Source organism: Lichenostomus cassidix, chromosome 2 (assembly GCF_008360975.1).
Source record: "Lichenostomus cassidix isolate B80296 chromosome 2, HeHo_3.0, whole genome shotgun sequence".
NCBI classification, from domain to species: domain Eukaryota; kingdom Metazoa; phylum Chordata; class Aves; order Passeriformes; family Meliphagidae; genus Lichenostomus; species Lichenostomus cassidix.
This window is the reverse complement of record NC_139482.1, coordinates 56,627,620-56,641,758: the sequence shown is the minus strand read 5'-3', so window position 1 is coordinate 56,641,758 and position 14,139 is coordinate 56,627,620. Positions and strand designations below refer to the sequence as shown.

Below are 14,139 nucleotides of genomic sequence, written 5' to 3'. Positions count from 1 at the left end.
AGGGAGGAGGAGGGATGAACAAGATCACACAAACCTGCCATTATTAGATGATTAGAAATACATAATCATACCGTTTTCAGTGGATAACATCATGGATTAACAGTTGCTGAGGAAAATTGTCATAATTAATCACACTGGCTATAGTGCATCAGATTCTTAAGTTAAATTGTAAGAGAAATAATTCAAAAGAGTTTCTTATGGCTGATTTCTAAATTTAGAGTAATATCGATGACAGCAGTGCTGTGTGGACATTAATGCAACATTTTTATGTGTTTTAGTAGGATGTCACAGTGTGGAGTAAAACAACCTCAGGAGTGAATCCTGATGTTCTTCCCTCAGCAGCAGAAATTCATAGAAAGCTTTAAAATGTCATTAGAAAAGTCTTCTCACATGTAATTTTATTGCTGTTCACAGAATTTTTTTCTCTTCTAGAAGAGTCTTAACTATAACAATAAGCTAGCTAATGCTTTGCACAAGCTTAACACTTTTCCTGTTCCAGTCTTCAAATAGTGGGTGGTTCCACCATAGACCAACTGTTTTGTCACTTACGTGTTTAATGTCACAGCAGCTGGCCTTGGCACATGTGCAGTTTGCCAAATGATATGTTACCACTTAAGCACAGATTATCTCCATGAACAGGATACTGAGCTGGGCACTTTATTTTCATTCCAATATATGAAAGTATATGCTGTTAGCACACATGTACACTTGCAGATTTTTTGCATGTTATTTTTGGCCAACTTTCTATGGAGGAAAAGAGCTAGACTACACCCCATTAACTGGCAAAAGAAATACATTCTAAAATAGTATTTTTGTCAGTTTTGCCATTCTAAATGTACTTCTGTCTGTCCCTTAATTTAAATTCTTTCCAAGGTTTCTGTTCCCCATCACCTCTTCAATATCAATTATTTCATTTGGAGTTTAGCTCCCCTTCAGGCACATTTGATTAGGAATTTCCCAGTTTGACGAGGAAATAATGGACTAAATCTGAGTCACACTTGCTATTTTAAGTGGGTGAATACACTCATTATTTCCTTAGCATACTAGTGATCGGTCCTTGTTTTTCCACTTTGGAAGGCAATGAGATTTTCTGCTATGGGTTAGGCTCAATTCCCTGCTCTGTAAAGAGACAAAATGAGGACAAGTAGTAAAGGACAAAGGCTTTTAATTTTTTCTAATCTAAATTAGAAAAAAAACCCCTGATTTTTCAAAGCAAACCTTTGGAAATTCAGTCATCTATTCCATTTTACTGTTTTGTGTCAAGATTTTCTTTCCTATTGCTGTACTAAAGGCATTTATGGTCTTTGAAAAAGGAAATACAAACTGCTTGCCAGTTAATACGTCTTTCTTAGGTTCTCAAATTACTTCTTTTGACTTCAGGTTTCTGAGTTTTTTTCAATCCTTAGTATGCTTACACCCACAAATGGGGTCAGTTTCTATCACTAGCAATCAAAAATTTATCTATACTGAAGAGTTCATGGTTGTTCCACCACCAGTAAAGCTCTGTACTAAAAAGAGCATGTGCTGATGCTGAGTCGGTACTGCAACTCTAAGTGAATGTATGCTGTATCAGGGGATAGCAGTGGTGTGAAGCACTGGTACTAGTGCAGCACTGCGTCCTCAAAGTGCCACTGATTCTGAACTCTCAGCTGCAGATTGTGTCAGCTCCAGTAGCAAGGAAAGAAGACTGAAGATGTCAGTGGCCTTTCTCCCAGTGCTTCCCTGTGTTGGCTCCATTTCTCAGCAAGGTCCCAGAGGAGACCACAGAGATTTGCCACATATCTGTGTAGAGTTGGTGGAGATATGTGGGTTTTGGAGGATTGTGGTGAAGGAGAATGTCATAACTCATGAGCCAGAGGAAAATCAGAGAGTGACAGTCACAGTACCAACCTGAGCTGTAACATGTAGCATGTTCTTCAAGAAAAATCCCATTAGTTGGGGGCTGGAGGATTAGCGAGGACAGAAGAGGGAGATATGTCTGTCTCACTGAAGGTTGAACTCTCTATTTCCCTGAGGAATACATCCTTGCCTAATCAAGGTATCCAATGTTACATTGGTGGAACAAATCAGACGTGGCTGTGGACTGGAAAGATGTGCACTTGTAACTGTAAGGGAAACTTAGTGCACCAGAGGTGAGGTAGTAAAGATCTGTCTGCTCTTCCATTTACCCTGGAAGGGGTAGCACTGGTAAAGTTGATGCTGCTTCTGACTCCATCTTCTTAGCACCCTTAGAATAAGAAATACAATAACAGGATTGTTGTCCCAGTCCTATTCATGATGGAACACAGGACTCTGTGTGGCACTTCAGCCTCTAGAAAACATGAGCTCACAGCTGTCTCATCTGCAGGCTGGCCTAGGAATTGAATTGCCACTTTTGTGTTCCCTCTGATCATGGCATTGACAGATGATTAGTGCTCTTTGTGACAGCTTTTAGAATCAGAAAAGTTCTTTATTTTGATCAGAATTAATAAATTCTGATCCAAATAAATTAATTATAAACTTCAATTAATTAATTATTATTAAATAATAATAATTATTAATATTTAATAATATTTATTATTAATAATAAATACTAATAAATAAATAAATAAATAAAATTTTCCTTCAAACTTGTGCATTAAGTGTGTCTTTTTTGTTTTGAACATACATACTTGAAATACTTACATATACAGTCAGTCCTACCATGAAGAGATCTTTTAATGAAATATGAAACCTGACTCCTCAGGACAAGGGGCAAAAGGTTTTCTTTCCACATAGGAAGATTTAGAACAGTATGTTCAGTGGTTGTTCTGTGCGAAATAAAGTCTCATCCTCATTGATATACCCTAAGGAATCAGCTTAGTAAAATCCTACTGAAGTGTGATAGAAACAAAGATATTTATTAAGCTAACACAGCTGCAGTTGAGAAATACCTGTCCCTGGCAATGTGCAGCAGAAATGCTCTTCCTTCTTCCCTACAAAGCATAAGGAGGTTTTCAAATTACCTGCTGTAGAGGATTGTCTGATTATATCTGCGTGGCTATTTGCCTGCACTGAAGGGAGGCAAATAAATATGCCTTAACTATAAAGGGCACTGTTTGGTTGTGAGAGTTTAGCTGCTTCTCACTCAAGTTGACTTTCTTCAGTAGGAAGAAATCTTCAATAGGAGGATTTCCATTAATTGAAATGAGTATAATTTTTTTCCTGTCAAGTTTCTGTAATAGTTTTGTGGATACATTGAATATTGCCAGTGAGGTTTCAGAGGGAGTGAATACTAAAGATATAAGGTGAAAGTAAAAGGACTAACAGTAGTTTGGAGGCTGCATGATTTATTCATTGCAAGTTTATGTCTGGTATCAACTGTTAGCTAGCCCTTCTGATGATTAATCTTTACTAATGTATTTCTAGAGCACTGTGAGTTAATAGATGTGAGGATAACAAGGAAGACAGGTGCTTTTTATGCTTCAAGTTTCCTAGTTTATTCTCATAGACTTTCTCAGCTCTTGTTCCTATTTGAACAAGATTTGTAGAGCTGATTTCAACTTATCCTACTATTAATCTTCTACTCCTTTCAGAAATCACTCTTGCTTTTTTGGGATAGTGTCACATAAAAATTCCATAGATATTCTGTGATCAGAGGGTATCTGGGGCTTTTTTATGTGCAGAGGTTTCCACCTTATTTAGCTCATGTGTTTTTCTGGATGGTATCTAAAAAGTACAATGTACTACCAAGTTTTTCTCATTCTTATCATGCTACTTCTTGAATGCTATCTTGTGAACTCTATACATTTGAGGAGTTTTATGGTCTCTTTATGCCCACTCTCCATCCCAATGTTTCTGCACTCCATGCAGCCCACTGCCCTCTGTTTTAGCGAAGACTTCATGCTCTTCTAATTCTTTCCCAAGGCCTTGTAAATTGTAAATAACAGTGTTCCATGTGGAAACCAGAAAGATCCATAGAAAGATGTCAAATTTGTCTGGTGTAGGTCTATTCAGACTGAATGCATCTTGCAGTTGCACAGTATTTCGATCATCTACCATAACTGTGTTGTTAGCCATCCTCTTACTACTCAAAATCTCTGTATTAGGTATCTGTTCTTTTATGGATTTTAAAAAAAATTATTATTGTAGTTATGAGCTGCTGATGAATAAAATTTTCCAAGAAATCGCAGGAGCATTCTGAAACATTGCCACCTTGTGGCTTCTGGAAGATCACCATCTTGAAGTGCTATTTCATGTATTTAGTTGGAAGAAAGGGCATAGTATAGTTGAATTTGCAATAATTCACTAATGAAATCTGCTGCCTTTCTTTTCCAGCTTACAGGAAATCTAAGTGAATCCTAATAGTTTTACACAAAATTGTTCTTCCATTCATTGCACTAGGTTTCTTTGATCGTTCCTTTTCTTTTTCCCTGGTTTTGTTTTGTTTTGTTTTTCTTTAAAGGGAATTTAAATGGCTGTGCAGTATAATATAAGGGTGATACAGATTGTGAACCCACTAAGAAGTAGCTTTTTAAATTACACAAAATTGAGCATGGTATCATGGTATTATTAGGTAGCAGTTGTTAATATTTAGGATGTACTTTGGAGTCCCTGCTGACTAACTAGAAACTGAATCTCAAAATTATATAGATGAGTTAACTCTGAAACAGTCTTATTAATGTTTTATATGCATGTCTGATGCTTATCTTTTCTAGGGAGAAAAATTTGTTTTAAAATATATTGGCGCTTTCCTCCTAAGTATAGCAATAACTATAAAAGAAGATCTGTGATAGACTGCAAAAACTTTTGGGTTAGATTTTATTTTCCATATTGTAAAAAAATTTTGTAGAGTCGATTGCGGCAGCTCAATCTCGCGTTTCACGAGCAACCACCCCACGCCTCACAGAGTGGGGGACACCCGGGCCAAAACACGCTGGGGCACATGTGGCTGCGGCAAGCAGTGGAGCTGCTGGGGATGTGAGTCAATGTAGAGGCACGGCGATAAAAGAAGTGTAGAATCGCTATCTATGATTTCCAGGGGATTTATTAAGGTCCACAGGTGAGGGTCTGGGGATGGCAAAGAGGGATGGAGAGCAAGGGAGGATGAAGTGACCGGAAATCAGAGAAGGCGAACCCAGAGCAAAGCTCTCACAGAGGGTTAAGAAGAGAGGGAAGAGGGGAGTGGCCAGTTCCGAAGAGCCAACCAGGGAAAGCTAGAGGGGAGGAGATAAGGAGGGGAAAAGAGTTACACCAATAAGTTTACAGCAGGGGAGGGTACAGACTCCGGCTAGGGAGATATTTCTAGAACATAACCCATATACAGAAATGCTATTAGCACACTGCAAAAGTAGATGATCCAAATTTCCTTTCTTCTGTGAGCTCTTTTTCCTATTTGTCATCATTGTTGGACTGTTACTGTAACAAACAAAAATACTAATGTTTCATCAGCCAAGAAACAAATATGTCAAAGCTGGTTTTGTCACTTTTTTTTTTACTTTCTTCCTTTCTGAAGTCCCTATAAAAATGCAAAAAACTGAGTAACGTGGGTATGAAGTCTATCCTATATAATGTGCTTCAGTGCTAGCGAGGGCAAAAAAGGACCAGGATCTGGAGTGCCATCCAGACTTACTACTTACCCCAGGATGAGATTGGGAACCTCCTAGTCCCATTCAGGCCCGGTTCCTCATGACAGAGCTCTCTGCTATCCAGTTGTAAGGCCCAGACTCCCTGATGGGTGAGGGCAGTGCCAGCATGCTGGCTGGAAAGAGCAGTTCAGGAGGAGCTTAATAAAGCTGACTGAAAGAAATGGAGATGTATCCAGTACAACCCTGTTCCCACAGAACTGAAAAACATGCAAAGCAGTACATTTTTCTACATGGCCCTTCCAGACTGTTACTTCATTCTCAAAATGAATTCCAGCAGATGTACATATACAGTAAGATGAGAGGACAATGAGCAATTTGACTCAAAGAACCAGAGAAACATAAGATCCTGCAGCTCTGAGGCAATGCTACAGTTCCCTTGGTTGCTTCTCTCAGCTGGTTGCTTATCTCAGAAAAACTGACAACTGTTTCCTTTGATAAAGTAGTCTGCTCTGACTATAAATAATATTTCCTTTTTTTTTTCTTTATATCTCTCATGACAAACTACAGGAATACAACTTAGCATGGGGAAGCACAGCAAGTGTATCCATTTTTTTCAGGTAGAAATTTTTTGATGAGTCTTTCAACTGCACACTGGACAACTGGAAAGAAAGAAGATGCTGGCTAGGAACATTTAAGATATTTATGTGCTTTTGAGCCTTCTTTTCTGATGAGGGGAGTGTGGATTCATGTAATGATTTACAGCCTGCTGAAAGAATTAGAAAATGTATCACAGTCATTTCCCATACAGATGTCAAAATGAATCATTTTATACAATAGGAATAACTGCATAATGTTGTTGGGGGAGCTGCATGAAATGATTCTAAATCAAAATGAAAATTTCAAAGGACTTTGAGTAAGTTGTAAGTGTTTGGAATGAGCAGTAAAATGAGAAAAGGGGATGATTTTCAAAATGGGAGGGGGATGGGCATCTTCATTTGGAGGCAGGCACAAGAAATGTATTAAGAATATGCATTGGGGACTCCCATAAAAGCGGAACTGGGGTGATGGTGGGAGAGGCTGTCCAGGACAGGATAGAAGAGGGAGTTGTGGTGAGAAGCCTCCAAATTGGAGAAAGCTGAAGAGAGTGTTGGGGCAGAATAGAACATGCAGATGCGGGAGGTTTTTTCCTGAATAGTCTCTGCTTGCTTCTTTCTTCTGCCTTCTCAGAAATGAGAAATCACACAACTGCTAGAGAATGCTGAACCTTGAGCTCCTCTGCTCTTTTAGAAGCCCTACTTGGGTGTGGCAAGACAGCAAGATGGCTTCAGACCTACCCAGGAGGCTTCAGGCACCTTCCACTCCTGGTCCTTGTGCTGCTGTCTCCCTTAGTACACAATGGTCAAAGGGAACCTATGGAGATCATCCAGCCCAAACATTCCCTCAAAGCAGGATTGCCAGCAAGGCCAAGTCTGGTCAACTGTGGCTTTGTCAAATAACTATTAAAGTTTTACCTTGGGTCCAACCCAGGCTGCAAGTTGCAGTCCAGGATCTTGTACTTGCAAATTGGGTTGAAAATATTCTCAGTAGTAATATTTAGGGTCTTTTTGTCCATTAACAATGGAAAACACTTTTTCTTATCCATTTCCCACATTTGCATACTTTCCTTCTTTGTCATGTGCATAATGGTACTAGTTGTTGAATAGGGCCAAGGTAACCCTGAGCAATTCCTAATTGGTTTGGTATGCATACTTTGACTTGCCATGGAGTCATAATGAATATTTATTCCTCCTCTAATTTCTAGTGATGCTTCATTGCTGGGGGATAAATGTTTTTCTAAATTGTGTGTCCTTTTCAAAAAGTCTTCATCAGTATGCAGAAATCCTTACTAATGAGGATGATAAAATTGTCAGAGGTAGACCAGTTTGGCATTCGAAATCCCAGAAGAAGACTGGGAGTGTAAAATGCTGTGAATGAAGGAGATCTAGGTCCTCATCTGTAATTTTCTTCTCTTAGTGAAATTTCTTCAGGGAATGCAAAATCACTGATTAACAATTACAGTCTCTAAAAAGAATCTGTTTTTTCAGCATGTGATTTTACTTTGGAACATGTTAATGCTGAGTGAAGATTTACAGCAGGAGAAGAGTGTACAAATTCCTAAAATAGTTGGTCATAGGGCCAAAATTTAATGTTCTGTGTAGAAAACAGCTGTAATAATAAACAATATTGTGAATAAGTGAGAAAGATTAAAATGTGGAAACATTTTGTTTCTACTAGACCTTGTGTTTAGGAATATGTCACGTGTTGAGGCTTCCTCAATACAAAATAATTTATTACCAGTTAGAAGGCTTGCAACATGAGTGTTGTTTTATTTTGGTAAAAGTTCTTGATAATTGATTAGTGGTCCCTGTGTTACTTTCCATTTTTTCTTGCCATTAGTCATCTGTGTTAGAGGCACAAACCACTCAAGTATGAATGACAGCATAAATGTGAGTGGTCTTCCTTTAGTTCTGTCAGTTGTTCCATTCAATGCACCGTGCAGCTGTACACATCTAGCTTTCCTTACAGCCTGGTTTTCACATTATTTTTATGAAAAGATCAGCCATACAGGAGGTAAAAAAACCTGGACAAAAATGGTAGGACTTGCTGAAAAGAGATCCAGACTGAGCCCTTTCCCAAACCTCCCAACAGCTATATTTTGTGTACATGAATTCACTCTTGCTGCTCCAAAACTCTGAGTCCTTGAGCACTCCTTGGGCTGACCTGAAGGGCAATACCGTTTTGCTTGACAGATAAGATTTTGCCAAAAATAGAAGAGACTTTTCTTACATTCTTTCTAGAGAGCTGGATGCTGTCTTCCATTTATTTTCAGTGTTTTGATACTTGGCATTGCAGGGTTCTTTCTTACATCTTCCAGTCTCCCCTTCAGTGACAAATCCTTGCAGTCATGATGCTGCTTCCCTTCTTTGTCTGAAAGGTCAGCAGTGGCTGCCCTTTGAGAAAGTCATAATTGAGTCTTTCCTCACTCGGTGAGTCTGAGGCTGCCAACCATCTTTGTATAGACTCTACAATTCTTCAGCAGTAATCCATCTTTTTTTGTTTTTATCAGCTCTAATGACAAAAGCAAGCCATCACAATTTAATAGAGGATTTTCATGTGTTCCCTTCAGGTCATGTTATAGTCAGTGTAAGTGTACAGGAATCATTCTTTTTGGAGCTTCATCTGACATATGCATGTTTCAATGCTGTCAAGTGCTGCATCCTATAGCTCGCCAATGCTGCCTTCACAGTAATGATTCTTATTACTGCCCTGGATTCCATGTTATTTTCCATACACTGCAGACATTATCTGTGAGCTTTTTATTCACATCTTGCATTGTAATTGTGTTTGTAGTCCATAGCAGAGCTATTCAGTTAGCACTGGTCTCTGGAACAGCCTGTCAGTATAGTTTTTGTTTGCTCGTTTGTCTGGTTAAGTCTGACTTTCTAGGAAACAGAAGTTTAAAACCCACTTTTACCATAATAGTTTTGGAAGCTACTAACCCACTTCAGCAAAATGGCAATGATCTTGTTTAATGTGTTCACTGAAAGAGAAGCTACAGAGAACATTTAGTCCTCATCAGACGTTGTAAATTTCGCATCCAGAGCAGTGCTTTTGAAATTCCAGCATCACTTATGCCATCTTAAGCACCAGATAATTTAACCATCAGTCCAAATTCCTGCCTTGTATGGGTTCGCTATTGTTTGAGAGGAGGTCAGCTCATTTTATAACCCCAGTATATTTCTCTTAAGACACAAGTAGCAGTCAACAGAGCTTCATAAGATCCACTGTTGACAAAATACTTGGTTTGGATTGTCACCCAAAATTTGGGTTACCCAAATACAATTCTGCTGTAGAAGTATAAGCATACTTAATTAAATAAACATAAAAGTTATAGTGAATAACCATTTTCTAGTGATGTGAGATACTTTGGTTAATTGGAAATTTATATATATATAAAGTGTCAACAAATATTAAATTCCATCATATTCTTTGCAATATTCTTGGTATATGTATAAGAACAGTAGGAAATAGATAATGATCCTTAGCCTCAAGACAATGTGATCACCACAAACATATGACAAAACTTTAGTCTAAAGTTCACCAGGGCAGTTCTGCGAAGTTAAACATTCCATCTTTAGATGTGTCTTTTGGAAGAAACTGTAAAAAAACCAAAACTCTGAATAAACTTTGATTGTTATTTGATGGCTTTACCTGGTCAATGTGTGCATGTGAGCAACACAAAGCACTTGCAGATACCGTCTTCTCAGAGGTTTTTTTTCCTCCTTATTTATTTAATATCAATTAAATGAAAAGAGGCTATGGGTGGGCCAAAATATGCACTTCTGAGATATCTCGCAGCTGCCATTACAGTGGCTCTCAATTGTCAGGTAACAGAATCACAGAACACTTGAGGTAGGAAGGGAGCTCTGGAAGTCATCTGGTCTAACCACCTTGGTTTCCAGGATGAGATGCTTCATCACTTTCCAGGGCCCAAGGTGAAACTGACTGGCCTGTAGTTCCCTGGGTCCTCTTTCTTGGCTTTCTTGAATATAAAAGTGACATTTTCTTTTTCCAGTTTGCATCACTTTTCCTGATCACCAGGTTTGACTATCAAGAGTGACTTTACAGTGACATTTCCCAGCTCACTCAGTGCTAGTGAATGTGTCCTGTCAGGGACCGTTAACTTACATCTATCCAGTTTGCTTAACTATTCCCTGACCTAATCCTCTTCCACCAAGGGTGCACCTTCCTTGCTCTAGCCTCACCCCTCGTTGTCTGGAACCGGAGATTCCTGAATCAGATCAGATGTAGTTATGTGAATTCATTAAGACTGTTGCCATGGCTGAAACTAGCAGGCCTGATGGATAAGCTTGGAACTGCATTTTAAATGGCAAGCATTTTCTGGGTGAAAATACATCTTGAGTAGGTATCTAAGGACACCTGACAACACCTAAGAACAGCAGCTGCAGTTTTTCCAGATGGTACCTGCTAATGGGCCAGAATATGTGGAAAAACAACATGGGCCTTATAGTCAATACTGACAAGATCCATAACATTAGAGACCCTTTTTATGCAGGTCAGTGACCCATACTAAAAATTTCTTTGTGAGTACAGCAAGAAGACATGTTTAGCCAGGGTTTTGTTCTGGCATTAAAGACATTGCCACACTGAACAAGATTAAATCTGTGCTTCTGTTACTGTTCCACTGAATTTGACAGTGGATAAATCCATCATCCACTCTCACTGTTTAATAATCAGTTGTCATAATCCTTGTAATGTGACACTTCCATTACATCCAGGAAGAAGTGGGACACACAAAAGGATAGTAAATGATCCTGGGAAGTCTCTCCCAGACAGATAAATGCTACCAAGAACAAAAGAGGTTGCCAATATTAGAACTGTGATGTTAATGAAAAATATGGGCAATTATGTGCTCTTGAAGCTGGCTTTTTCTGTGTAGGTTTGTTTTGTTTTGTTGTTTGTTTTTTTAGTGCAGAAAACTTAAAAAAATACACCCTCACAGTTTGCAGGAGTTTGAGATAAATGGTTCATATTATTTATGCAGCAGACATTTTAAGGAAGCAGATTAAGAAAGATTGTCTAGTTTGCTGGTTTAAAACTTCTGAAAAATAGTCGCACACTATACCACAAAACTGAGGTTGTTTATGTTTTCTTTTAGGAACGTCTCTTGATGAGCCTTTTGCCCAGGAATGTTGCCATGGAAATGAAGGAAGACTTCCTGAAGCCTCCTGAAAGGATTTTCCACAAGATTTACATTCAAAGGCATGACAATGTTAGGTAGGATTGATGTAGCCCATGAAATAAACTAAAGAAGAGAATATTTAATACAAGGACAGTGATGTATAATTGTAGTCAGATTCCAGAGGAAAAAAATTAGCAGTATATTGAAAATTTATCATTTATACAGAGTGGGAAAATGCGTGCACTAGAAGGATTTAATAGTCTTCTCAAGAGATAATAGTGAATTAATAAATGTCTTTGAGTAGTACTGCTGGGAGACTGACAACTTTTTCCAAATGACTAGTCATTGGTTTTGTTTTATATTATGTTTTGGGTAAATAGGAGTCTTTATTCTGCATGGTAGCTTTTACACATTTGTGTTTTTCTGATAGTAAGATGAATTACTTCTAATGTAATTGATTTTTCTGGGTAATAACATGGAAACACAAAAAGAAAGTGTGGTGTAAACTTAAAGAAATGTGTATTTGTCCACATCACATGAGCATTCCCCCTCAGAGGTTATTGACTGAGGCTCAGTTCTGCTTCTTGCTCTTGTTCAGTAGTTGACCGTGTGCAAGTGCTGTCATTAATATTGCTTGTTCTTAAAATGCATTCTCATTTGTTATTCTTCTTTGCCTCCAGAAACAAATTCTTTAAAGGCCTTGTCTGTGTTTTATCATGCTGCTGCCAAGTGCCTTGCTTCCACATCAAAAACAGCATCAAAGTTCAGTTGGTGTCACCCTTGCACTAAGCAAGGTGCATTCTTAGTAAGTGATGCCACAGAGCTGCTTTGATTTGCATGGGGGCCTCATGTAGCAAAGGAGTAAACTCCTTCAGCACCTCCTCCTCTCCATCATCCACTGATAAGTTTCTTCTCTCAAGGTTTAGTCTACCTCCCACTGAGCTGGCTTTAATATTTGCAAGGACCACTTCCTAGTGCCTAAATTGTTGCAACTAAAAGCATTTCTGTCACTGAGGGGATCAGAGATAGGTGTGATGGGAGTGTTCAGAAGACTGCCAAATTACGTCAGCTTTACACTGCAAAATTAAACATTACCGAATTAAAAATTAGTAGCTCACTTTATGCTAATGGTTAAATCTTGCACAATGTTAATCTCATCACTCTGCATACAAAACTCTTGGTCTTTAACAATTAGTTTAAAGTTAGTTCTAAGTGCACAGTACCCCAGAGCTGATGCTGTAAAGCTAACAGTGTTGTTTAGTCTCTGATGGTTCTCAATTGTCGAAGTGTGACTTGAGAGCTCCTGAAGAATGCATTCAAAACTAAGTGAGCTGTCTTACTCCTTCACTTTTCCTTGTTTATAGCAAACATTTTTATCCTGTTGCACCCCCCACAAACACCTTGTGTATTTTTTTTCCTTTTCTTGCCAATCTTCCACCTTTGAATGATATCCTGCCTGTCTATTTGCAGCCAGTTTTGCTAATCAAGTCTCAGGTAGGCCAGGTTTTGGTACTTGGGTGTCTTCTACTTTGGCCTTTTGGTGATCACATTCCTCAATATACTTATAAAAATTGTGTCTAAAAATTATGCTGTTGCACTGCTATGAAATACATGTATAATAATGTTGGTTGCCATTACATTCAGGGTAAAGGCAAGCCAATGATAATTATATCATGATTAGTATATTTATACCTTGTATGTCTTACAAGTCTCTGCATTCATTACCATGTGTGTAGTCATCTTAAACATGATTGCTTTACAGTTGATTATAATGCTTCTGATTCTTCTTTTTGCTGAGATCTTTTTGAAATGTAACCTCAGGAGCAGTCTTATTCTCCTACATGACATGTTTTTTCACATAACTACTAAAACTTCTGTGGCTTATTCCCTGCTTTGATGTGGAGTTCATAAAAGTTTTTTACACCCTGTCTGGAGAGGTGAATTCATTCTCTGACATTAAGAAGGTACTTTTGGGTCAAATGAAGCCTAAGTAAGCTGGGGTCATTGTAATGTCAAAGGTAAGATCATCAAGGAAGATAACTGAAAATAGGAGACCTCCCTTCACTATCTGTACTTATAAGAAACTGTATTGCCTTTTATTTCCCAGTAATGCAACTACTCTATACTATATATATATATATGCGGTGAAATATATTTATTTTATATATATATATATATATATATATACACATATACAGATATGTATATATATATGTGGGGTGAAATAGTCTAGTAAATACCCCACAATCTGTGGCTAGCAGGTCCCAGTAAGCCAGAGTTTCACCCTGAAGTTTTGTGACTGTGTAGATCTGAAGGATAAAGGGGAACTCCCAGCAGGTGCCACCCTGACACCAGTGTGAAGAACAGCTCTACAGTATCCCTTTGGGAAGGCTGCTGGTGGCCTGTGCCAATAAGTGTTTGCTTTACTTTCTCAAGGACATGAAAACAACTTTTTTTCTTCTGGGTAGTGGCAGTTCAGTGCTATAACAGGTAAACCTGAGAGATCATTCCTATATTCTTGTGACTTGTCCTCTTCACATCAAGTGTTCTGTAAAGTGCTACTATAAAACTGACAAAAAGCTCCTCTATAATTCTATATTCCAGGGTTTTTTAACTCCAAAGCTACACAGTGGAAAATAGAAAATGAGCTGCACTTTTACTTTTCCTCTTGGAATGCTTTCTTTTTCTCCCTGCAAATACCTGGAAGTGTAAGAGCATTATCCTTCAAAAAAGATAATCTTAAGAAGGCAGGCATGCAGTAAGTTAGTTACATGATTTTTCCACTCCTTATCTCTTGAAAAAAACAAAACAATAAAACCCCCAACAACAAAAAAATACCCTCATATGTAA

The 14,139-nt window shown here is 38.3% G+C and overlaps 1 protein-coding gene across 2 annotated transcripts in view; it reads left to right on the top strand.

The window, feature by feature from the left end:
• Positions 1-14,139, top strand: part of ADCY1 (adenylate cyclase 1) — a 170,259-nt gene that overhangs the window by 50,645 nt on the left and 105,475 nt on the right. For both annotated transcript variants that reach the window (XM_085051677.1, XM_085051674.1), the window contains exon 3: positions 11,266-11,384. In XM_085051677.1, the coding sequence (XP_084907803.1) occupies positions 11,266-11,384 (119 nt within the window). The remainder of the gene's footprint in view (positions 1-11,265; positions 11,385-14,139) is intronic.